This window comes from Leptinotarsa decemlineata, unplaced genomic scaffold, assembly GCF_025532065.1.
Source record: "Leptinotarsa decemlineata unplaced genomic scaffold, Ldec_3_MD MMD2_tig00000133_RagTag_RagTag, whole genome shotgun sequence".
NCBI classification, from domain to species: Eukaryota; Metazoa; Arthropoda; class Insecta; order Coleoptera; family Chrysomelidae; genus Leptinotarsa; species Leptinotarsa decemlineata.
Genome location: NW_027412542.1, coordinates 6,878,358 through 6,905,935, shown reverse-complemented (window position 1 = coordinate 6,905,935; position 27,578 = coordinate 6,878,358). Strand labels below are relative to the sequence as shown.

The following is a 27,578-nucleotide window of genomic DNA, read 5'->3' as shown; positions in this document are numbered from 1 at the left end:
TCAAAGTCTCATTCTAACAAGTTGAAAGTAAACTACTATTTTTTCTGGAAAAAATTATATAAATATTCCATACAAAATTGTATTCTTGAGAAACATCAAACATTTTAGAGATCTGCCTTACTCCCGTTCAAATGATGAACTCTATCGATATGCCTCAACAAATTACATTTCCTCTTAGCGATATATCCGCAAGATTTGCAGGTGAAACAAATATTTCTGCGACACTGTTGAGTGAAGTGACTTCTCATAAAGGTCACATTTTTGAATCATTTGTCACATTTGGGACACTTCGGACGATCTGAAATTAAATTAAAGTATGAAAATGTAAATGAAGTATATACTTTTCTGCAGAGTTGAGTGGTTTATTTTTTTCAATAGATCTGAGGAAACATTGAGAGAAGATACCAAGAAGACCAAAGAGAAATATTGAAAGAGGTTTCTGGTTTGGTTAATCCGACAAACCTTTTATCACCTCAGAAATAATAAATGTTTTGATAAGATGGTAACTGCGTTAAATTAAGTTTTTCATGTTGTGTTTGTTAAACACAAAGTCGTGTTTTCAGATCACTGTCATGCTCAACAATAGAGTTTGTCAGAAAAACAGTGAATTGTGACATAAACAGTAAAATATATATTTTATAGATATATTTTACATATAAGATACTTTTCATCATTTGAAGCCATTTCATAATAATTATAGAATGTGGTCATTAGGTTTCAACTCTCAATTGTTAAAACAGTAGCTCGAGAGCTAAAATAGGAGAGATACTGAAAAACAGTAGACCTGGTAACACTGATCACGGCGTTTTACTTCATCTGCAATGGATTAATTCGCAATAATCCGCAGTCCAATTGCATTACGGCTGTTTTTTTTTCGATTCGATTTTAGATTCGATCTTCTCTCTCACAGCATTATAAATGAAACAAAATGTTCTGATAGATGTTTTGATAGATAGTCATTAGAATCTGTTCAGCCATTCTTGAGTGTGACTTAGTTTTATGTATTAGATTTGTTCTTTTGTGCAACTCTTCACTGAACTTCAAGATGTATTTTTTAACGTAAACTTATAATGAGAAAATTATTTGAGGAGAGCTTGAATTGGATAGCATTTGATATCTCATATGAATTCCATGATAAATGTGAACCAATTGCGGGTTTGCTTCACAAAAAAAAAAGAGTTGAATACCTGTGATTTCTAGGTGAATTGTCGTCTCTTGAGAGACGGAAATCAAATGTACAAACATTTTTCAGATACTACTACAACTAGTATATTTCTAATCATTTAGAATGAAAATTAGTGATAGAGTTTAAAGATGATTTCATTAAAAATTATTTCATAATGTATTTATCAATAAAAATTCTTCAAATTCTGTAATCAATTTTTATTTTTCGAAAATGAAGAGGTTATCAGTCAAAATACATTCTTTTTATATGTTCTTTGTTCTTCAGAAAACCCCTTTCGAAAATAACAATAGTTGATCATTTCTGAAATACATGATTACAAATGCAATGGAAAATGGACTGTTCAGTTTTCATGTCAGAAGAGGTTACTTTGTTATTGACAATGTTTCATGTTAATGTGTCGCTGTAAATTATAACTGGTATGCCCTTTGTAACTGCAGTTCTCATAGTCACAAAAGAAATTGGGTTCCTTTCCACAATATCTGTGAATATGACAATATAGCGACTTTTTCTTTCCATATTCTTTTCCGCATATATGACAAACAAAACCTGAAAAAAGAAATTTTTGAATAGATGAGTAAAGGGCTAAGAGCTATAGTAAAGATCTTTCAATAAGAAATAGAGGGTATGATTTCTTCACCTCCATTCACAAAGGAGTTTTTTATTAACATACGTGGATTTGACAGCGAACACCTTCAATTAAATACAATTTCAAAACATAAAAAATATAAATATTCCTTTTGAATTAATGCACATAAACGTATTATTGCATACATATCAGTATACTTATACTTTTTCGTTGTCAGAGGAGAAAGACTAACTAACAAAAGTTAAATTCTTCATGAAAGCTATTATTAGCCAAATTTTTCTTCGGTTTCCTCAATTAGGAGTTGTTTATTCTTCATTACATCATAAACACAAAACAAAAAAATTGAAACACTCTCGCTATCTTGAAAAATTCAATTTTTGTGTCATAGCGCATGAAATTCAAAGTTATGACACCTACGTTTGCGCAATCTATCAGGTGTCATCAAGGATCAAGGAATAAGTCCGAGTAGAACAGGAGACTAGAGGCATTGTCCTTTAGGAAAGTTGGTGCAAAATATGTTAGCAGATTAAATAACAGTATCGGAGTTTTTCACAGACTCATTGATGCGATACATTTCCGAAATATTCATTAAACTTTCTTTGTTCCAAAATTGTAGACATTTAATATCGGTGTTCACATTGAAAAAGTGGATTAGATTGATGTTCAAGTCAGTCAAGCTGTTTATATTTTTCGATCATATTGAAATGTTCACGAATTCTCTTTTTCGAGGATTTACCTGTCTTTTATACGTATATTGTTGAACACAAGAAGGAAGAGTACATAACTTGATACAGTGCAGACCTTTCAAGGAAAGTAATTTTGTCTTTGTTACCGTGTATTTCATCAGTTCGAACTTCTATTGTCTAATATAATATAAATTGATTTGAAATTCCTGAAAAAAATTAAAAAGATCAACCGAAAATAACAATTTTATTAAACAAAAAAACTGAAATTACAAAGAAATGAAAAATTTAAATAATAATAAAAGCTGAAAATTAAAAAATATTATTAACAAAAAATGAAAAATAAAAATTAAAAGATTCCAAACCAAGCTACGTCACGACGTTTCGATTGTTAGTATCCACAATCGTCTTCAAGTGATGACTGTTTTCATTTTTTGTTAATAATATTTTTTAATTTTCAGCTTTTATTATAATTTTTTTTGGTTGATGCTTGTATGTTATTTCTTTGTAATTTCAGTCTTTTTGTTCAATAAAATTGTTATTTTCGGTTAATCCTCTTAATTTTTTTCAGGAATTTCAAATAACGAAACATTGTCAACCACCTTCAAACAAACAAGGTTATCGTATAAGATATTTTGTCGAAGAAAAGGATTGAGTCAAAGCATGAGGGTGGATTAGGGAATTGATGTTCTTATTGGGGGATTCTGATAAGTGTCGATGGTACAGTTCCTCGATGATGTGATTTGGGAAATCGTTGTTAGTGAAAAAATTGAGGGGTTCATATAAATAAAAAGAAGTCTGGAAAAAAGGGAGTTGTTCGCTGCCAATTGGTGGGATTTTGGATTAAGCATATCAAAAATTTTAATTTTGACCTAATTCTGAATTTATCACATGTTCCAGATATCATTTCCACCACGGTGTCTATATTTTTCCATAAATTATTATACACAACGTTTGCATGAGCTTCCAAGAATACATAAATAATATACCCCTTATCGAGTTTGTGGCCTTACAACAATTCTCCCACTTCAAAAATCGCCCTATGACTATGAGAGCTCGCCGATTTTCGGAATGAAATCTCTTTGACAAAATCTTCAGATCTGTTAACGTTCCATTCAATTCAAATTTATTGCATCCATATCCTATTAACAATAAATAGATCGGATTAGTCCAAGTTCACAAATTAAGTTGTGTGTAATGGTTGAAAAAAAGATTACATTCTTGAATGTTATGAAATATCGAGTAAAAATCGAATTTGAATCGGGTATTTCAGTGATGATTACTTCACCGTCTGTGAAAAATCACAAAACCATCACAAAGATAAAGTAAAATATGAGGAAGTATGAGAAGATCAGTACTGAAGTCACTAACCACAAAAAAGTTCGAATTCATGGAGGGAGTAAAAGCATCCTTCGGTCAGTACTTTCTTTAATTTGTGTTTGAAGATATCTGGACGTCTGCTCTCTCTCAATTCGAGAGGCAGAATGTTGAATAGACGTATTCTAGTATCCACTGGAGCTTTTTTGAAAGGAGCGACAAATTTTCTTCGGTAAAATATTTCTATTGTTTCTGGTGTCATATATGTGAATATCGCAATGCCTTCTAAAGCTGTTTAGGTTATTGAAAATGTGAGTCAACATTTTTAATATATAAATGAAGGGCACAATGAGAATTTTTTTAGTTTTGAAAATGTCTCTGCATGATGTTCTATAAGATAAACAGAAAATACGTCTAATTATACGTTTTTGCAACACAAACACTCTTTGTAGTTCGGATGCTTGACCCCAAACAACGAAACTATATGAAATAGCGGAGTACTCCAGTGCATAGTAAACTTCAAGCAGACATTCTCGTTTCAGTATGTTTTGGAGTGTAGTGACCACACAGAAACATTTGTTCAGCTTGCCACAAACTAAATTGACATGCGAGTTCCATGATAGGTTGTAGTCGAATTGTGTCCCTAAGAACTTTACCATTGAGGATGGCTCAATTGACACTCCTTCAAATAAGAGCGGTAAATGCAAAGGTTTTTGATATAAAACTATATATTCCGTCTCATTATGATTAATCATAAGTCATTTTTAAAGCACCAGTCCTTGAAGATGAAGTATCTGACACAGTAATGCAAGTATCATCTTCATGCATAAGCACCCTTCCTTGAGATATGTGAATGGGAAGATTGTTAATGAAAATGAGGAAATTAGAAGACCGAGTACGCTTCCCTGGGGTGTACCAATATCTGTTTCAAATTCCTCCGAGATGACGTAATCAATCATAACAATGAACTTTTTTCATTCGAGGAAGGTTTCTTTTGGTGTTGTCAACTTTTTTCCTAGCGTTACTCCTGAGGACTGCATCCTTTTGATTAAGGAATAACTCTTCAAGTACATCACTAGTTTTCACCGTTGTCAAACATCTGCCTTCAGATACAGTTCTGATACATTTTTTCTTGTACAACAGCGATATTTACTGACTCAAATTCTGGATTATCGATGGGTTCCAACTTGTCACCTTTTTTGCTGAATGATTCTCATTCATCTCATCCAATGGAATCCAAAGTGACCTCGAAAAAGTGTTGTTGATCATGAATTGATTTAACACAGCTATTTGTTCCACGATGTCAAAGTAGAAAATCGACTTCTTGTCCTTTTCATACTCAATCATCACTAAGCAAGATGAATATTTAAACTCTTCTATCGACAGGAAACCTACGCATGAGATTCTTTTGGTTTCTCTTCTTCCAAACTCACACAAATCCGCAGCGTTCAACTTCCTGTTTTCCAGACACTCTTCTATTGCTATGAACCCTTTGAATTTTTCATAAGAACTGAATAATATCGGGAAAGGAAGGTTTTGAATTTCTACTTCTCCATCTTTATACAAAAAAAATGTTAAAATCTTCCAAAGAAAAGAAGAAAGCAATCAATTTCAAAAAGATAACTCCATATAAAGATTTGTAGATCATGCAAAGAAGTAACTGAAAGAAAAAGCCATCTTGAAACAGCTACTTTCATTTGAACATTGACTTACACGAAAGAAAAATACTTTCGAAACAAGCACTTTTATATGAACATTGAATTATAAAAAAAAAAACACTTTTGTCTATTCAGTTTGTATTCTAAACATTCGTTATGGAATTGAATCAGATATTATTCCCAGGATTGCTACACAGTGTAGTGAATGGAAGACGTAAAATTTCACTTACATGAAACTTATGTCATTATAACAGTACTTAAAGACATTCATTCGCTCATTTGATCAAATCCCAGCCATAGGAATCTTGTTTGAATTGAAAGGGGGGTTTTTAAGAGAGGCTGTTTTTTTGTGAAGAAAAGTTTTGGCTTTCTACTTCGCCATTTCCATTCCCAAAAGTCTGGGAATCTTCTAAAGAAAGGAAGGAAGGAATCAATTTCAAAATGAAGATGTGCAGACCATGCAAAGAAGTGACTTTCACACACAAACTGGAAGAAAAAGCCCTCTCGTAACAGCCACTTGGCTGAAGACATTATTTTCTTAGCTTGATCGATGAAAACTTTCAGCTCAGCTTCATTTTCAAGTGCTCAGGAAGGATGACCAATTGTTGCTGGTGATAAAAATGGGCTACAAGAAACTCCAAACACGATAAAAATCGATGTTTCAGTGCAAAAATGACTTCCTAATATCATTCGATACACAATAGAACCTACTCTGAACTACTTACCATTAGACCTAAAAGACCACTCACCATACAAACTAATCGGCTTCGTTAAGAAGCTGGGTTTATGTGGTCGAATGTGCATAGGTGTAAGCCATAAGACTGGACGATGGGGTGCAAATAAAGAAACAGCATTCCACTCGACTTCTGGAACCCGACTTTTAGAACGATGATGATACCTCACTCTTGCCATTCTATTAAAACCCTCTCATAATCACACATTCGATTACTATCATTCAGCTTTTTACTAGTAGAATGTAAAGTTTTTTTAGAATGTTCCCTGGTAACAAATAATAAAGTTTCATACTGACTGTGAGTAGTATTACTAGTCAAAATATTTTTAATATTATTTTCACAAATATTTGAAACTTGTTCGGTAGCTCTATCTGAATTCAATTGAATTAATTTTTCGAAATGCAAATCGAACTACATTATAGCAAAATGTTTTTTCGCTGCAAACAAGACATTTAATAAAATTTCTACATTTATTCATTATATGATAAGGGTTGAGACATCCTTAACAACACTGTTTTTTCATTACTAACTCTTTTTTTCTATTTATACATCAGTTTTCGTGACTACATACAATTTTGACTTGCATGAAGATTGTTGCAAAAAATACAAGAAATATTAATTTTCTTACGCACATTTTGTTTATCGGATGAAATAAAGGTAGTCGCCGTGCATGGACTGGTTTCATCATTAACAAGATCTTTGTATTTCCCTGTGCTGCGTACCTTGCCTTATTTCTTTTGTGAGCAACCCTTTTTAGCCAAAAATCTAATAACAAATTGAGATAGTGAAATTTTTATTCAATGAAATTTCACTCGTGATTTTAACAGAATCCCACACCTTCTGAATATATTCAAGAAGAGCAGATTCTACCAAAGGATACAGCATAGCTGCGTAATCATCAGATGTTTATCAAACAAGCTAGACAGATACATACCTGCATCTGCAATCACTTCTATAAGAAACTCATCTCTGGCAAACCTAGCTTTCAGAGACTCGACAGCTTTGTCGTAATTGTCTCCTGCCAATTATTGCGTCTTTGAACCTGGTTCCAATGCAATAAATATTGGTATTTATCTTCTTTGGGGATTTCTTCGTCAACATGAATTTTATTGAATTGGCCTCAGAAGCCTATCCAATTCTTAACCTCGCCATTATATTTCTTCATTTCCAACCTAGGAAGTTGAAAATTCTTCATTGGCGCTGATTCATTGTTGATACTCGTGAATCTCTCGATTTATTCTGCGTGTTGAGTACGAAATAATCTCCTTTCTTCAAACCAACATCACTTGAGATATTTTTGGGATCTTGCATGTCCTTTTCAAGCATTCGTCTGAGGAAAATCCTTGTCTTTTGATGTAATTTAAAATCTCCCATTGTCTGTCCTGTCACGGTCGCCATTAATGTAAGAAATGGGAAAAACTGATATGAATGCGAAATGAACAATTTCTTAACTTTTCAGAAAATAATCTGACAATTCAACAATTATTTAGAACGATTCTAACAAATTTCTGTCATAGCAAATACATTCACATGACAACAGCTCTGATGAAAGGCCAATTCATCACATCTAGGTATGTCGTTTTTGTATTGAATAACTAATTAGAACTGAGTAGGATGTTGGTTTCAGTTTCATATTCAATGGAATATGCATGAATGAGGTGAGTATGATTTTTTTTGGAAACTGAAATTTATTTCTACTTCATTTGCCAAATGGGAAATAAATAGATTTGCATAAAACATTTCAAGTGAAGTTTGTAAAATCGAATCGAAAGATTAACTGAGGAGAAATGGTTTTTTTCTATTAGCTACAAGAATCATCCAATCAAGGAATTTACCATATAGTCATGTTCACAAGTGCCTTTTCACGTGAGTTCAGCGTAGCCTTCATCGATTCCTAAATTCTCAAAGAGTAATTTACAATTATGGAGCCAAATTGCACTTACAAACATCAACAATTAAGTCGTATGTTCGTTTTTTGCAAATATCTGAAAAACTTTCAGATATTTCAAATTTGGAAAAAGATCCCATATATAACGTTTTTATTATAAATGACACCGCCTTCAATAACTTACTTGATGATCTTTTACTAATGCATGGAAAAGACTCAATATCATTATTTTGGAAGGTTTTTTCGAAGTTCAAACAAATAACGGCTCTCAGAATGAAAAGATTTGTTTTTTGAGGTGAGGTATTATTATTATTATTATTATTTGCTTCACTTTTCAGTTGTTTCATTAGAATGTTTTGAAATTTCACGAATTGAAGTACGATCGTAATTGGAAATATGTCTCAAGTGAAAATGGAAATTTAAAAAATACTTTAACGAACACACATTTATTGTTCAATGTTGCTAATATAAATTTGGATTACAATAAAAACTATATCAATGAGATAACATTATTCCTGGCTGTTTCCTGGAGTTTTCAACTTCCACCATCTGAAATATGAATAAAATTAATTCAACAGAGGATCTGTCAAGTTTGATGAAGTACAAACTAGTTTATCAAGAAAAGTAACTGCAAAATAGCAACCTTGTAGAGTAACTTGTATTCATGAATATGCCTGTGAATAAAATAAATTATTGAAAATGGAATTTTATAGTAACCTTCGGACAAAATGGCTAACGTTTCGAAAATACCGTTCGAAAATACCCAGCCATTATCTGAAAACTAAGTGAACAACTTCGTTTCTCCAATAATTTATTTTATTCGAAGGCAATAATTATATATAGAATTTACTGACTAATTGGACTTGCACTTCAGCAGATTCTTCGCTGATTAAGATTTTTTTCAGATTGTGGAAGGTTGATAACCCAGATAGAAGTGGGTAACATCGACTGCTTCACGAAAATATATTTCAAAGAACATAATATTAATAATTTATGGGAAAAGCATCTGGTCTGTTTCTACAGCTTCGTTTTCTTCTTACTTCGGATCAAGTATTTTGAATACTTCATATCCATTGTATGTTGTTCAGAGTGGACTATTTCTGAAAGTTTGTACCTTGAAAAATAAAGACAAAACTTTTCATGAAACTGTCAAGAATGGAAAATAATTTGATTTTTAAAATTTCATGATGAGTAGAAACGTAGCTTTGAATATTTCCGAATTATTCCAATTGATATATAATACAAATATATTATATAAAAGTTTTACAGTCATTAATTTTCTCAAAAATAGAACTATTTCTTGTTTGTAGGAAATTTTATGATAAACAAAAAGTCTATTCCATTGCAGTTCTAATAGTTGAAAAGATATTTTCAATTTTTTCAATAGCAAACACTGAATAGTTGGATTTGAAATTCGAATTTGTGAAAAATAGTCAATAATATAAAAATAATACTTTTTTATTAAGTAAGATAAACCAAACATAATGACCCACTTGATCGTATCACGGGTAGTTGATCGATATCGACTCCAGTTTACTGAATGTTTGACTTTAAATTTTAGAAAGTGGTTCTGTTGAGTGGTTTGAACTTTTCAGAGATTGTTTCATATGATTGAATACAATTTCAATAGAAAATTCATGTGGCTACAACTCCACCCTATTCTGGTAACTTCATTCGACCAACTAGACATCGTTTATTGACTTCTGAACGTAATACCTTAGACGTGAAGTTATATAATAAATTGCCAGTGCATATTAAGGAACTACCTACTCATAAATTCAAGATACTAAATCGAAAATATTTGATGTCACACTGCTTCTTCTCGGCGGGGGAGTATTTGGAGGCCGGTGTGAATTCATGGGAAACTACATAGTGTCATAACAAACACATCACTACAACACATGCCATTGGGGAACACTCTTCACCCAATTTAATTCTAAATACACACATCGGAAAAGTCTAGGGATATTTTTAAAAATGGAAATAATTTTTTTTTAGATCGCTTTAGGGAAAAAAAAGTTGACGGGTGATTATTTAACGAATGTAACTCACAACAAAATTTATTGAATGGTCAAAAATACTGAGTGCGCATATAAGCAAAACTAAAAAAACACATGGCTCTTCTTTGGCACCCCGAAAAAAAATCATAATACAAAAAAAATTGGAATCAGTACAAAGTATGGCCTCCACGCTGGTTTATTACGGCCCTACATCTATCGTGCATCGACAAAATGAGATTGTCAATGTCTTGTTGAGGTACATTTGCCCATTCAGCGAATAAAAGCCCTCTCAATTGAAACGTTGTGTGAATGTAATTCTTCGTTGAAGCATGTCCCACACATTCTCGATGGGATTCAGGTCCGGTGATTGTGCTGGCCATGACAATACATCAACTCCTCCGTTGGTGACCCAGTCAGTCACTAGACGCGCGACATGTGGACGAACATTATCGTGCATTAGGTGGAAGTTTTCACCAACAGCACCAGCAAACGAACGGACGATAGGTAGAAGAATGGTGTCGAGGTACTGTCGAGCTGTGAGGGAGCGATTTGGAAAAACGAGATCGGTTCTGCCGCCGATCATGATTCCGCCCCATAGCATTACTGTACCACCTCTGTATGTGTGGACTTCCTGGACGTGTCTCAAACGTTCATTATTTCCAGGTCGTCTCCACAGTCTTACTCGACAAGAATCTGGATGAAATCCAAATCTGGATTCGTCTGTAAACAAAACTGTGGCCCAATCATTTGCATCCCAGTTTTGATGTTCTTGACACCACTCTAATCTTCTACCGCAATTGCCTCTCGACAAAGGTGGACATCCAATTGGCCTTCTGTTGTGGAGATCTGCTTCATGCAGTCGATTTCTGACAGTATCACGACCAATGGTTACCTGGTGCGTCTGCTGCAACACGTTAACTAACTCAGGTGCTGTGATTGTCGGTTGTCTTCTTGCGGTTAAGACCAAAAATCGGTCTTGAACTGCAGTTGTAGCGCGTCCTCGCCCTGGATGTTGTTCGGCTGGACTGCCAGTTTCACGGAAACGCCGCCACAATCGACTGATAACACTTTGGGAGACCCCCAAACGAAGAGCTACATCATTTTGTCGCATGCCACCTTGAAGAAGCCATACAGCTCTATTCATCTCAGCCAATGGTAAGTGATGGCTTTCCATGGTAAAGCACAATATTTCCAGTTTAATTGCTGAGCAAGAACTGCATAGAATGTACAAACTCGACACTTTCAGATTATTCATTTTAGCCGAAAACCTACAGTTTGTAAAAAACTTGATAAAAGATTAGTTATCGTTTTTGCAGGCTTTGTTCAACCCATAGAAATCTACAGGGTGGTCGAGTGTACCAATTTAATCGAAATTAAACGACCTCATGCATTTATTTTTATGATATTTAGTATGTTATAAAAATATCTCTAGACTTTTCCGATGTGTGTAATTAGAAATGAGAGATTATATTTTAAATTGTAGTTTTGTTCTGAATGTGTATTTTATTTTATTCTAATTTATTGTGCTATGTTCTGGACCTACCACAAATAGATTATTAATCTGTAATATGTCTGAAGTTGATAAATACCTTCGGAGGTTTGTTTTTAATTCTGAGACGATCTTTGGCAGTTCTCAAATAGTTTTTTATATAGGTTTCCACATCTTCTTCTGTGCAGTTGACTGTTAAACATACTGATTCTGTAATAGAGGTGATATTTGTTATTTCAGTTAAAAAACAATAATTCCCAAAACACAAAATATATGAAATTTACATTTGCAATACTGATGCAACCTAATCTAAGGAAATCACTATGAATAACTGGATATGTACAAGGTGAGTGAACAAAATTCTCTGGGTTCATTACTATCAGAGAAAATAATTTTTCGAACTGCTCAATTTTTTTTGCAGTCATATCGATGAATACTACTTTTTGAGACTATTTTCTTGCATATTGGGTGATTCAGGCGAGCGTGGCCAACCAGAGTTATATTTTTGTGAATAGCACACCGAGTATATGAATTCGTCCATCGATTCCATATTTTTTTAACTCTCTAATGATTTTTTTTCGAATGTTCATTGCGGCATTGACAAGTTAATCCCCAGAAAAAAAAAAACCGTTTTGCAGAAATATTTTTCTAGTTCACCACCTGCATGTCTACAGCAATAAAGTCGATTTTTTTAGGAATAGTCAATATCACAATGATAATTTCTGGAATGCCAACTTTCGGAAACAATATATAGGGTGCTCGGTAAAACCGGTCAAGTTTCAGACAGACATAATTCAACTTTTTCAAATGGAACACCTTGTATTTTTTCATTTGTGCGAAATGTTTCAATATTGCTCTTCATTTTTCATCAGAGGTATACTAATCGAAAAACTGATATTTTACAAATTATACCAAGTATGAGTAATTGTTATAACCACAAAAAATGTTTTTTCTCACGTTCACTTACTCAAATTTGTTTTTCGAATATCCAAACTAATCACTAGTAAGTACATTAGTATTTTTCATACCATCTAGTGATAGTTATCTGCGGTTTCAACGTTGAGAAATGCCTAAAAAGCTGAATAATATTGATACTGCTTTTTTCTTCAAAAACCCACTTATCAATGACTGACATCAAAAAATGAATAACGGAATTTGTCAATAACGCCATGTGTTGGAGTTTCTTTCGCGTGTAGATTGAATCATTTTCATTATGAATTATGTATTGGAAGATATGGTGCAAATGGTCTATGCTTTGGGGGAAAGTGACGGAAACTGCCTCCTTGCATCTAGAATTTACAAAGAGAAGTTTCCCAAAAGAAGACAACCAGATGGAAGGGCATTTCAGGTACTAAAAGAAAGATTTGAAAGAACTGGTAATGTCACAGACGAGAAGTTCGAACGTGTCTACCCTGTAACAAATGAAGAGAAAACATTTCAAATTGCTCTTCACCTTGTTTAAAATCCCCATGTGAGTACCCGAGACCTGAGCAGGGAATTAGGATTTTTTCATACCAGCGTGTCTGGAACGATACGAGTAAGCAAATTTCATTCTTATCACATGCAATTGATGCAAGAGTTTAGAGGAAGAGATTTTGAAAAACGTGTTGCTGATGGGGCTTAGGAAAGGTCAATCAGGAAAATGATTTTTTCGATTTATTTTCTGATGGAACGACTTTTCATAAAAATGGAACTGTGAATCGAAATAACATTCATTATTATGCAACAGAAAACCCCATTTTGTTCGTTGCCTGAACCATCAACAGGGTTGGTCACTGAATATTTGGGGGTGGAATTCTCGGAAAAAGAGTTATCGGTCTGTATTTTTTGGATGAGAATCTTACGGGAAGAAAATATGTATTATTTCTTCGGCATGAGTTTTCGAATTTATTGGAGGGGGCTCCATATGGAACAAGACTAGAGCTTTCAGGAAAATGATGAAACGTGTAGAGAATTCGTTTGAAAAATACTGATATTATGTGTTTCAGAAAATGGTCGCCATTTTGAACATCTTTTGAACTCTTCTATTCATTAAAATATTTAGTCCGTTTCGTTCATATTGAAAAAAATTGAGTAAATGAACGTAAATAAATGAATTTTTTGTAGTTTTCAACTGTTGAAATTATAACGAAATTACCTATCTAGTACAGGTAGCGACATCTACCAGCGAATAGGTCAAACTTTGTTTCATCTACCTTTTTCATTGTAGCCCCATATCTCAGAACGACACGATTGAACTGCGCGGTTTCGAAGACAGCGACAAACCGGGCAAGAAGAAGCTATTACCGTCTCGCGTCAAACGTACCAAAGACAGGTAGAAGAGGAAGCAGAAGCCAGCAGTTCCTCTGATGAGTTTCCTGAAACTATACCATTGAAGGAGTTGAAGGATATTACTCAGACGATTGAACTACAGCCAGAAGTAAGAAGAAGAAAGAAGCCAGACAGATTTGGTTATAGCAATACGTGCATTAATGCCGATTTCAATCTGTATGGAGACTAGATAACTTACAAAGATGCTGTAAGATGCTATAGAAGTAAAGCTGAAATCATTCGAAGAAAATGAAGCATGGAAAGTGGTAGATAAGCCAGATCAAGCAACTGTGGTTAAGTGCAAGTGGGTGTTGATAAAAATCAGACCAGTGCGAAAAAGTGAGATATCGCGTGCGTTTAGTAGCTGAAGGCTATCCCCAAAAAGCCGGAATAGGTTATAAAGAAACTTTTTCCCCGGTACTTCGTTACTTCGTTACTAAGACTTTTGTTTGCTTTAAGTGTCAAATATAGCCTAGATATAACTCATCTTGATGTTACAAAAACGTTTTTAAATGGTTATTTGGATGAAACTGTTTATATGAACTTACCAGAAAATGTTGTGTGTAATGATAGAGAAAATAAGGTTCTGAAGTTGAATAGGGCAATTTGTGGCCTAAAACAAGCTGGGGCCTGGTACAGGCGAGTAGCTAATTGTTTGCAAAGCTTAGGTTATGAAAAGTCTTTGTATGAGCCTTGTTTGTTTATCAAACTGAATGAAGAAGTTAAAACATTTGTAGCTCTATTTGTCGATGATTTATCCATTTTTTCTGACTGTAAAAATGAAACTGAATGTCTCAAGACTGAGATAGGCATACAATTTAGGTTGAAAGGTTTAGGATAAGTTAGACAATGTCTAGGTATGAGAGTCAAAAAAGAAACAATTCAATATGGAGAACCGTAACCCAGTAATTACACCAATGGAAGTAGGTTTAAAGCTTAAAAAGGAAAATATTTGCTCTACCGAATATCCTTATCAGCAATTGATAGGAAGTTTGCTTTACTTGATAATACTTACTCGTCCTGACATATCTTATGCAGTTTGTTACCTCAGCTAATTTAATAACTGTTATAGTAAAACCCATTGGAAACATGTAAAGCGAGTATTGAGGTATTTAAAAAAAAAACAAAAACTTCTTTTGAAATATGTTAAAGATGATTTAGATTTGATGGGGTATATAGATGATAATTGGGCATCAGATTGCTTAGACAGAAAATTCATACTGGATTTATGTTTGCAAGGTCTGGCAGTGTAATCTCATTTGAATGTAAGAAACAGACAACAGTAGCTTTGTCCAGCACAGAGGCTGAATACATGGCCATTTGGGAGGTAACTAAAGAAGCCGCTTATTTGAAAAATTTGTTGTTTGAATTAAAATGTAGAAACGATTTACCTGTATGTCTGTATAATGATAACAGTGCTCAAAAATTAGCTGAAAATTGTGTATTCCATAGGAGAAGTGAGCATATCGATGTAAGATTTCATTTTGTCAGAACAGCTGCTGAGAATAATGTTGAAAAAATAGATTATTTGGATACAAATAATATGCCCACTGACATACTGACAAAGAGCCTAAGTTCTCAAAAACATTATACATTTATTGTACGGTTTAGTATCACATAATTGTAATTTAAATTTGTTTTGGTTATTGTGAAGTAATAATTTTTTTTGGTGTTATTTCGTTAAGGGAGTATGTTGAAATTATAACGAAATTACCTATTTTGTACAGGTAGCGACATCTACCAGTGAATAGGTCAAACTTTGTTTTATCTGTCTTTTTCATTGTACATATATGTAGAAATTATTATTTGAATATTAAAAGTTGAGTTAGTATTTGAATAATCATCGTGTGTTTCATTATCAACAATTAATTAAACTAAGTATAGTTTGTAAAATAACTGTTTTTCACATAATCACCTCTGATGAAAAATGCAGCGAAATGTTGAAACATTTCATACAAATGAAAAAATATAGGACGTTCTTTTTGAAAAAGTTGAATTATGTCTTTTCGAAATGAATGAAACTTGACCGGTTTTACCGAGCACCCTATATATTGTTTCAGAAAGTTGAGATTCCCAAAATTATCATAATGATGTTGACTAACTATTCCTAAAAAAATCCACTAAATTGTTGTAGACATGCGGGTGGTGAATCAAAAAAATATTGTCTACAAAATAGGTTTTTCTGGAATAACTTGGCAATGATGCAATAAAAATTCGAAGACATGAATTCCTTTAAGAGCTACAAAAATATGGAATCGAATAACGTATTCATATACTGTGTGTACCATTTAAAAAAATATTAGTTGGCGACGCTCGGCTCAATCACCCAATATGTGAAAAAATAATTTTGAATGATAGTATTCATCGGTATGACTGCGAAAAAAATTGAGCAATTAGAAAAATTGTTCTCCTTGATAGCAATGGACCGAGGGAATCTTGTTGACTCACTCTGTAGGTACAGATAAAATGCATTTCTAAATATTAGATGCATATGTATAAATGAGACTGGTTCAATTCCACAAATCTAATTTTCAAGCAAATACCTTTTTGGTTTTCTACTTCTCCATCTCTTCATGAAAAATGTGGAAAAACTCTCGAAAATATGAAAAAAGTAATTTACTCCAGAATAAACTCTCTATGAAGATGTGTAGACCATGCACACAAGTGATGAGAGCAGAATTGTTTCATCCAGGGATAAGTTGTAGTTTCAAGCAGGAAATGTTTTCGTCTTCGAATTTATCCTTAAAGTTGATGAGGAGTTGGAGACAAACTCATTCGGTCCAAAACTTCTAGAAGTACACCTAGGGATGATAGTTTTACATGTAAGCGAAATCTTATCTCGAAAGTCGTATTGTTACGTTTTCCTTGTGGGTTCAACAATAATTGACTATTAATGTACAGTTGAATTCAACATTATGTCACTGCTACACTGAGAATACACAAACACATCAACTGAAACTTCGAACTAATATCCAAATGTCTATCGTCTTATTAGATCACTTCATACCGCACTTTCAACTAGACTTGCCCCCTCTGGCTGTTGGTAGTGTTTATATATTATAATGGATGTCTCACGAAGCGACGCCACATCTAGAACAATCGAGAAGCGCAAGTTGAGTTGAGCGCGACCCGAGCCAAGTCATAGTCGATTGATGAAGACGGCGGCCGGCGTTATTAAGTTTCAGAGGATAATCTGTGTAGTATTCTTATGAATGGTATCTATTTCATTTCCATAACAAATATTTGGAGTATTAACTGAATAGGGAAAAGTCGTTAACCCATTCAATGTGTAATTCAATGTTTATTCTTTCGAATGTAGTTATTTCAGATGAGCTTTTTCTTCCAATTTGTATCCCTTTAGTAACTTTTGAGCATGATGTATACATTTTTGTGGAGAGTTCATTCAGAAGTTAATCACTTTCCTTCTGCGGAAGTTTTCTACGTCTTTGTATACATGACGACAAAAAGATTGTTTTCATGTAAAAAGCTCTGTATCCAAGTTTGACGTCATTCCTTCTATCTACTTCATCTGAGTTCAATTGAAATTATTATTAAGGTAAATAGTGAAAAGTTCGAGTAAGATGCTTATATACTTACTAACAACACATCGTACCAGGTGCTTCAAATTAGTGACAGCAAACTTATTCGGATTTTTTCCACTCCAATTCATTTGCATGGAGATCTCCGATGTTAAAAGTTTCTCCAAGATTCTATAAGTACAAACTTGCACATTTTTTCCACCGACTTGAACCATATTCTTCATCTGCAATCTTTAAAAAGTAGTGGATTTGAAAAACTTCGAAAATTTCTGATGGATACTCACGAATTTTTTTTCTTCTTCTACATTTTCCCCTAAAAGTTGATCCAGTTTCACTAATTCAGCAATTTCGTTAATGGGGATTGTATATCTACTACTAACCAAAGATGGAGTACATTCGCATGTTCTGGGGGCCACTTTCATTAGTTTTCTAATGGAAAATAATTCTTGAAGAATGAGTCCCTGATTTTTTAAGACCGTATCCAAACTTTCCACAGAGGACTGATGGCCTACAAAAATATTATGTATGAAACATGTATGATATTAATGTTAACATTTGTATCTCGAGTATGTTAGTAAAGATTTCAAAATATTTGTCGCTTCAGTTTACATGATTTGTTGTAGGTTATTATATAAAAAAGAATATATGCCTGAGAATCTTGTGAACGATAAGACAGACATAGAGAGTAAGGGTGCTTACAGACTGGAGCTGCGATAAGAACGAAGAAGGAGAGCAAAGATAAGAGCGAAGAGAGCTGAGAGTTGGCATTTCAGAGTGGAGCGAAGAGTCAGTGCGATTCAAATCCTGCTTGAGTATGGACGACGACTACTACTTCTTTGCGGAAAACTCGTCATTGAGATTGTGGTTCTTACGTGGGGGGCGAAAAGTAGAAGGGATTCACGAAATAAATCAATCGCGACATGAACACGGTGAATTCCACCATTTATATGAAGAACTTCGAAGAGATTCTATGAAATGTTATGAATATTTCCGCATGGATATCAAGACATTCGACTACTTGCTCAGTAAAGTACAACGCAGATTGCTGAAGAGGGGGCCGAACTGCATTTTAAATCCAATTTTACCTGTTGAACGTCTTGCAGTTACTTTAAGGTAAGTACAAATTTTTAATACAGGTTCGTACCGTAAAAGTTTTATTAATGAAGGTTTAATATTAATAACGTAATTATTTACTAAAAATTAACTTCAACGTTAAAGCAGACAAGGTAGGTTTATACAGGAATATTTACAGATATATATATTTTGTTTCAAAGTAATATCGCAAACAAGTTTGCCTTTTTATTTATTTAAAATGCAATTACAAATAAAAATAAAACAAAAATAAAATAATACAATAAAATACAGGAATATATAAAACACGAAAATGCATAACATAATTAAGGAAGGGAAGATATAAATGGTTCTTCGCCAGAATAATTGCTGAAATACGATGCAACAGAAGAAGGATTTGATAGTTCATGATCCGGATTATGTGGACGTGAAAATTGTTTATTTGAAGTACGTGCGACATGAGCATAATGGATTGGCTGCATTTCACAGTTACCGCGAGCATTGGTTGGTCTCTTCGTGATAAAGTCGTACACAAGTTGCTGAATTTTAATTCTCAGTAGTAGCTTATCAGCCTGAGGAAGGGGTTTGACATGTGGAAGTAGACTTTCGAAAAAAGCCATGTCCTCATCAGTTTCTTTTGAACTTTTACTTCTTGATTGAAACAATTCCTGTTTTCTTTGTTCAAGTTCGATTAATGCACGCCCAACTTCATCACTTGGTCTTTTACGTTTTCTTTGGGATGAACCTGGTGTTTCACTGCGATCAGATGGACAATGTTCAGCACCTACTTCTTCACAATTGGAGACAGTAGGATATTCGGTAGGCTCTGTGTCCAATGAATCGGTAGGAACTTCAGGTTCGGGCAAATTCCCACCAGCTGTGCGAACAGTGAATTGATCTTGCAGGAAAAGCAGGTTGTCAAAATGTTTCCACGGCGATTTCCAGTCTGCTTGTGACCCACCACCGTCACCAGAACGTGGCACTGGCTTCTTCTGAAATTCTTGACGAAACTTGTTACGCACGGCCTTCCATTTACCTCTCACTGCCTGTCCTGAAATGATAAACAAAATTATTTAATATTATATAAAGTAACGAAAACTGAGATTTAATTCAATTGAAATCAAACTATTAATTTTTTCATATTTGTGTAATACCTACCTACAATAGTTCAATAGTTTAATATAGTTAAAAAAATCGAATTAATATTTTTTTAAATTTAAGTTCAATTTGTTTCAGGTATCTTGCTACTGGAGCGTCTTTCAAAAGTCTTGCTTTTACCTTTCGTATGGGCACAAGCACTGTCTCAAAGATCGTAGACGAAACCGCGGGAGCTATTTGGGACGTACTTCAACCTATTCACATACAAGTACCAAACGAAACGATGTTCAAGGACATTTCTCACCAATTCTTCGATAAATGGAATTTTCCCCTCTGCCTTGGTGCCATAGATGGCAAACACATCCGTGTCAAATGCCCACCAAATTCAGGGACTATATTTTATAATTATAAACACTTTTTTCCATAGTTTTGCAAGCTGTGGCCGATGCGAATTGTAAATTAATTGCTATTGAAGTAGGTGGGTACGGAAAACAAAGCGATGGAGGGACATTTCGCAATTCTTCCCTTTTCCACTTGATGGAATCAGGGCGTTTAAATATCCCTTGTGATAACGTCCTACCTACAATAAGCATTGTAGCCCCGTACGTTTTTCTAGGAGACGACGCCTATCCACTTCTGAGAAAGCTGTTGAAACCTTACAAACCTCCCCGAGGAGGTCGTTTGACGTCAGAAGAAGAATATTTCAACATGCAGCTTTCTCGTGCGAGGCGAGTTGTTGAGTTTGCATTTGGTATTATGACTGCCAAATTTCGTATTTTGTTGAAACCTATTGAAACCTCTTTGGATTTGGCGGACAAAATCGTTAAATGCGTCTGTGTCTTGCATAACATGATAATTGACTTGGAAGGTAGCAACAGCACACAGATTGACGAAGTCCCATATTTATCAAGTGCTTTCACTAGTGGAAGAGAAAATAACAGACCTACCGAAACAGCTACTCACGTCAGAGATGTTTTCAAGACTTTTGTTTGTGCAAACAGATTACCTACTTCAGAGTGATAAAAATTGGAAATAATATGTACCTCGAGAAAATTTTATTTTGGATTACCTATATAGATATACCTAGTTATACTATCTACGGAAAAATATATAGGTAGGAAACGAAATAAAAATAAATATTAGAAAATATGTAAATAAAACTTACTTGTTGAATTCATTGAACTGGCTACTTCATCCCACAACTTGTCAAGAATGTACCGGTTATGGTGCATCGGATCCCTCTGATCCCATAAAGGTTTTTTCATAAAAACTATGCCAATCAAATCATCAACATTCATGATGTTGATGATGAATGTTGGATTTTAGCGCGATGTGGAACAACGATAAGAGCGAAGAAAACAAACTGACTTGATTTCTCCGCTCTTAGCGCAGCTCTCATCTTTGCTTGACCTTGAAGCGCTGCCCCACTATGAACGCCTCCCTTTACCTACACACGTTTGTTTTCTTTGCTCTCCTTCTTCGCTCTTATCGCAGCTCCAGTCTGTAAGCACCCTTAGTTAAATGATGGATTCTATTGAACGATACCAAAAAAATTGACTCGTAGCTCTGTTGGTTCTGAAGATATAATAAAAAAAACACAAAATATCCAATTTCATTCGTGACGTATCTTGTTTGTTCGCATAAATACTAAAAATTCACACAAACTATGTCGTATGAAATTTCAATTAGCTATCACTATATGTTCCGCCCGACTATGACCACGCTAAACGGATCTGAATTTTTTCTTTCCTTTTCCGGCAAATTCAGATGTTGTATCCCAACCGGAAAAACAATTCAGAAATGCACCAATATTTTTCAAGGATTCATGTTTGAAACTATTAGACGTGAAAAATAGATCGTTCACATTTCCAGAACCTGGTAGCTCCTTCCCCACTTCTCTATGAAATACCTTTCAGTGGGCTCTCAGACATAAATCATTTCAAAACAGCAATAAATGGGCATCTACTCATACAAATATTATTTAAAGAAGATTCTACAACCTCAAAATATTGTAGGTGTCTTATTGAATATTACCTTTATTAATTCATTTGTTTGTTAATTATAGCAGTATATTTCGATCTGTAATTTTTTCGTACATCAATGTAACATGGAATCATACGTTTTTTGAGTAACTAAAGTGTAAATTTTGATAAATAGCTGAAAATTGTACATAATGATGAAACAAATTTTTAGAATTCGAGTTTTTTTCGATTCTTTGCATGTTCTGAGAACATTTACTATAATAATGTATATTTTTTTTACACCATCAGAAAGTAGAGATTTCAACGAACAAAAAGCACACCGACTTTCTGAAAAAAAGTGATATTTTGAAGCGAGAATTTTCGATTGAAAATTAGGGTGCTTTTTTGATATTAAGTCGAAATAAGGTGAAAAAATTAATATTCCAAATCAAATGAATTACAGTGTATTTGGTACAGAAAAAGGTAAATTTTCACAAAATTTCGTAGAAAATTGAAAAAAAAACAAAAATTTGGTTATTTGAATTTTTCGCATAAATTTTGGGGTTATGTGAAAAAATTGAAGATACAAAACTTATAGATCTATTCATTATCTATAACTTTGTCATATAACTTTTTTCAATAGGACTTGTAGTCCTATTGAAAAAACTCACCCCCTTCCACTTCCCGAACTCAGATCGCCCGTAATCAATTTTTCCTTCCATTTTTATTATATTCTCCTTCTTTCCTAATGGATTTCATCCTACTTCAATTTTTTTTCACTTTTCACCATTTTTGAAGGCTTCAGCCCTGGTCTGAAAACCTCTGTTATATACATTACATTAAACAAATAGTCCGGTCAAATTAGAGTAAAAAATAAGAGTGAAGGCATTTACAATAAGCTGTAAACGCGTGTAATTGTTCAAAACATAGTAAAAAATAAGATTTCAAAATTCCGAATGATTGCGATGCCTGGAAAAAAATTCATTCGAGGTCAAAGGTCAAAAATAAAATAGCCTCAGATAAAAATTGTAGATCATAAAATTCTCTACAAAAAGTGTATCAATACTCTGTATGTCAAGAGTAAAAAAAGATGCTAAACACATCCGAAAACTTTTAGAGTGGTTCTCAATACATGACCCTTTCCCAGGGGTAAACAAAATTATATCTATTGCAAGTGGTGTCGTTGCTGATGATTAAATAAACTGTTATAAAGCTCGTGAAGTTGGACTTGCCTCTATGGCGAAAATAACAGGACTAACATTCAATGATATTAAATTTGAACGCGCAGACAAAATTGTTCCTCTTTTAGCGATGAGTATTACTATAAAAGTTCACGAAGAAAAAGTGCCTGTATTATTGTTCCAGCGCATGAGTATTACTGCAGCATTTCAAGATGAAATTGAGAAATATTTTGAATATGAATTGGCTCCCTACCCTTTATCGTTGTTTGATGACCTTGGGATGCGTGAAACACAGAAGTCTGCCATTTACGATTGTTTCCAACAGGTCAATATTGAAATTAACAATACTGATACGACATACATCATTGACGGTGTATACTTACTACATCGTGTTGTGTGGGATAGTGAAGAAACACTTAGCATTATTTTAGATAAATACGTTCAGTATGTACGTAAACATTTTGGTGCCAGAATTACGATCGTATTTGATGGCTATGATGATTGCACGAGAAATATTAAAGCTACAGAACAACGTCGTCGAACTTTAGCAACATCTTCATCTTCAGATATTTTATTTGATGAACTTATGAGAATTCCTACCAGTCAACAGAAATTTCTTGCAAATAATCACAACAAATCTCGGTTCATTTCAATGTTGAAGGATAAGTTTATTGGCGAAAATATATTGGTTAAACAAGCTAATAACGATGCCGACGTACTGATTATTGAAACAGCTATAGAGCAATTTAATTTGACAAATACAACTATTGTTGTTGGTGAAGATGTAGACTTCTTAAATAAGTATCGATATGCATGTTTCGTAAAAAACACTGAAAATAAAAAACAGGTGCAATTAGTTTGTCTTCCTACAACCTCAGTTGCTGCTCATCAACATCTTTTCCGGGTATATTACTAAGTTCAAGTGTGGCTTGGTTATCAGCTAGACCCAAAAGACTGGGGTTGGAAGGTGGTCGTCAATGCATTAGAACCTATTCAGACTTTACTCCCACCTGCGCTGGAAAAACTGCTGAAGACAATTTTTTTGCAACTGTAAAAAGGGATGCAGCGCTAAATGTGGTAGAAAAAAAGTTGCACTGTTATGTTCTCTGGCATGTACATATTGTCAAGGCCAGTCAGGTTTTAATGCTGAATCACCAATAGTGGAGGATTCATTTGATACCAACGAGGAATCATGCGATACTTGACGCAGTTTACCTACACCCAGGATGAACATCAAGAAGAAGAAGAAGATCAAGAAGAAGAAGAAGATCAAGAAGAAGAAGATCAAGAAGAAGAAGAAGATCAAGAAAAAGAATGTTTACACTTTTTTAATTTCAATCGCTTTTATAATTTCCAACTCTTCTTAATATATTTTGTTATGCAAGTTTTCAATTTGACAGAATCACAACAGACCTGTGAAATAGGCCTACTGGAGAAACCACGTTAAAAAAACGCGCTAAGTACACTACCCTATAGGTGGCATGGAAACGTGTGCATATAATGACGATGACAACTTTTTGACACGTCGTATCTCAGAAACGGTGGCTCTAAGAAAAAAAAGTGCTGATATATTTTTTGTAGAGAATTTTACGATCTACAATTTTTATCTGAGGTTATTTTATGATAAAATTTACCATTTTCCTTTTTTGACCTTTGACCTCGAATACATTTTTTTCCAGGCATCGCAATCATTCGGAATTTTAAAATCTTATTTTTAATTATGTTTTGAACAATTACAAGCGTTTGCAGCTTTTTGTAAATTTATGTACCTTCCAATGTCTGGATTGACCGGAATAAACATGTATATACATACACACATTATACAATTATACATTGAATAACATAATTCATTTATTGTGCAATAAAGTAAGTAACATCGTGAGTTCCTCCAGAAGTCTAGTTATCATTCACTTGAAAATACAATATCATCATCAAGATGCATAGAATTTTTTTGGTGTGATCACTTGGACACCTTTACCATGTGAAACATTTTGTCAAAAACTCTCGACCTACGACACTCTTGATGAAGAAATAATAAGAAGTTCAAATAAATTTCAGCATTTCATTCATGGAGATGCTGAGCACACTAAGAGCCAATGTTTGACACAGTCAAGTAGGCATTTCAATTTTCAATGTTGTTCACAGTATGGTCCATAAATTGTAAATCTGAATAAAATACGCGCAACGTTCGCTTCTGGCCCAACCTAACAATACACAGTGTATTTCTTTAATATTCTTCCCTTTTAGTTTTTGAACAGTTCGACTCAAAAAATTGAAATTTGGGATAATCAAATCAATGCATTGGTACTTTATTTTGAAGTGAAACTGACAGATGAAACTTTCGAGATGGCGACTGGGTGCCATCTGGAAAAAACATTTAAATGCTAAAGGGGGTGGTGTGACACTTCATTTTGAAGCTTCTGACAAATACTCCACAACCCTAGAATATGAAGTCAATATCTTCACCTACTACAAAATGGCGGAATATTTAATAATTTCCTGATGACAAACACATTAATTTCAATATTTCTAGAAATAATCCTTTTTATCTGCCATATGGCAATTCCAACAACCCGATAAGGTTTGTTAAATTATTTTTTTCGTTTATAAAAACGCCAAAAATTGTCAGTACGGTTTTACTAGTAGAAAGGTACCACGTCAATAATCTCTAAAATGATCAATTCCCATCCATTGGAAAAAAAATTGAAGTGATTTTCATTTACGGTGCGACGCGTAACTTTCACGAGACCGAAAGGATTTTCAATGAACGTTTTCCGTATCGTCCTATCTATAGAAAATGTTTGGGGAAACTTGTATTGAAATTCACATCTACCGGTAGTGTGCATAACAAAAATCCCCCAGGTCATCCGTCCATTCCGGAAGAACGGCAAGTGCAAATAATTGGTAAGATGGTGGTAAATCCTGAACAGTCTACTTATTCCGTCGCGAATGTTTGTGAGGTATCTCCTTCTACTGTGTGGGGACTTTTGAAGAGGAATAGGTATCACCCATATAAACTTAAAATGGTACACCAATTAACTGAAGATGACCCTGATCGAAGAACAGAAATGTGCGAAATCATGACGGAAACCAATGCAAGGCAACCTACCTACTTCACAATATTTGTTTTAGTAACTGGGCCCCAGATGGCGCCCAGTCGCCATCTTTGAAGTTTCATCTGTCAATTTGACTTCAAAATAAAGTATTCATGCATTAATTTCATTATCCCAAATTTCAATTTTTTGAGTTGACCCGTTCAAAAAATGAAAGGGGGGACATTAAAGAAATGCACTGTATGTACAAAGTTTGGATAATCTCATTTCTCCTGTCGAGAGTTTTTGACAAAACAAAAACGAATCGTTAAAACACTGGGTTTTTTAGTTTATGTTTTCAAAACTTATTGCATTCTTTTCTTCCCAGTTGTTGTCCATGATGATTCCAGACGTGGTCTTTCAAACTGTTTCTATGCCTGAATGCTTTTTCACAATGATGACATTTGAACTGAGGCGGTTTGTTACAGCCGTAGGTAATGTGATATTTGTATGATCCTTTCATGGAATAGCTCCTCTTACACACTTTGCACTTATATGGTTTTGTAACATCTAAAACTGAAACAACTTATTAGTTAGATATGACATATGCCTAATATCTATTGCAAAAACGAGGGAAGCTACTTATATTTCGGGAATAGCAGATAATAACAAACATTTTTTGAAGAAAATGGCTTTATTGTTTTTCGAAGTATTTCCTTTGATGATCCATACACTTCAACATTCGTTCAAACCATTTGTTTAAAATAATCTGTTAACGTCTCAACTCTCAAAAGTCGAAACTTGTGCGAGCCGAGGACTAACGAGGTCTTACCTTTTGACGTGTGATTATTAATATAGTTTTTCCATTCCTCTTGAGAACCTCCAAAATATATTTTTTGAACGCTTCAACTGCTTCTTCGACGCAGTTCACCTTTGATGTTCGGAAAAAAGAAGAAGTCATTGGGTGCAAAATCAGGACTGTACGAAGAATGAGAGATCGCATTGTCATGACGAAGAATTGTGTTTGGCAGTTAGTTTTAAGAATTTCTCCGAAGACTTCCGGCAAATAAATGGTCGTTTACCACTCAGAATTGAACGTTCTTATTTTGCTCAAGCGGAACAGTGGCCACATGACCCATTCGGCCAAAGGAACAGGCGACCAATTGCTTCATTGTGCTTTTTCTACGAACAACTTTTGTTGGATTTAGCTCGTCTTGGAATATCCACACGGTCGATTGCATATGTCAAAAGATGATCTTGCATTATCAGTTCACACACTGCATCGATGTTTTGTGGCACAACAACCGATTTTGGACGACCTTCACGGAATTCGTTCGGCGACCGAACTACGACCATGATAGAATTCACTATACCAGCGATATACTGTGGTTTTTGATGGTGTTTTATCAGCATACAAAGAACTGAGTTCTTTGACACATTCTTGTTGAGATAATTAGCGTCGAAAATTGTGAAAAATAATCCAGCGAAAACCTTCTCTGGAAATTTCCATTATTTGGTCAATTCGATTTTTTTAACTCACTGTAAACAGAACAAACAACACTTGTACATCAAAACTTTGTGAGTAAGTTTATGCTAAAAAATGTCAAACTTTATTATGTTATTTCCACATTTTACCTATTTAGATATAAATAGTCCCTCATCGTAGTACATGAACATTCTCTAATATGTTGTTCATGTCAAACCACATGAATGTGGTTTGACTTTTAATATAGTATAGAACTGAACTATACCATTTTTTGAAGATAAACTTTCCTTCTTATTTAATTAATTAACTCAGAAAATGATACAGAAATTTAACACATGGTTGTTGGATTAATTGTATGG

At 34.1% G+C, this 27,578-nt stretch overlaps 2 protein-coding genes across 8 annotated transcripts; one reads left to right on the top strand and one right to left on the bottom strand.

Annotated features, from left to right (window-relative positions):
- Positions 1 to 999: 999 nt before the first annotated feature.
- LOC111502777 (uncharacterized) lies at positions 1,000 to 27,578 on the bottom strand. Of its 7 annotated transcripts, XM_074172632.1 has the most exons (7): positions 26,566 to 27,578; positions 24,471 to 26,309; positions 22,192 to 22,342; positions 17,675 to 17,898; positions 17,449 to 17,614; positions 11,642 to 11,751; positions 1,011 to 1,732 (listed from the first exon to the last, which is right to left on the bottom strand). In XM_074172632.1, exons 4-7 carry the CDS (start codon positions 17,810 to 17,812, stop codon positions 1,571 to 1,573), a joined length of 576 nt encoding a protein of 191 aa, XP_074028733.1. In that variant the 5' UTR covers positions 17,813 to 17,898; positions 22,192 to 22,342; positions 24,471 to 26,309; positions 26,566 to 27,578; the 3' UTR covers positions 1,011 to 1,570. The 7 variants fall into 7 exon arrangements, with proteins under 7 accessions (XP_074028737.1, XP_074028733.1, XP_074028732.1 ...); XM_074172631.1 differs by having other exon boundaries at positions 24,471 to 27,578; XM_074172633.1 differs by having other exon boundaries at positions 22,192 to 22,332; positions 24,471 to 27,578.
- Positions 18,080 to 20,719, top strand: LOC141481276 (uncharacterized). Its single transcript, XM_074172629.1, has 2 exons — positions 18,080 to 18,503; positions 19,698 to 20,719. The coding sequence occupies exons 1-2, from the start codon at positions 18,205 to 18,207 to the stop codon at positions 19,984 to 19,986; spliced, it is 588 nt and encodes a 195-aa protein (XP_074028730.1). The 5' UTR covers positions 18,080 to 18,204; the 3' UTR covers positions 19,987 to 20,719.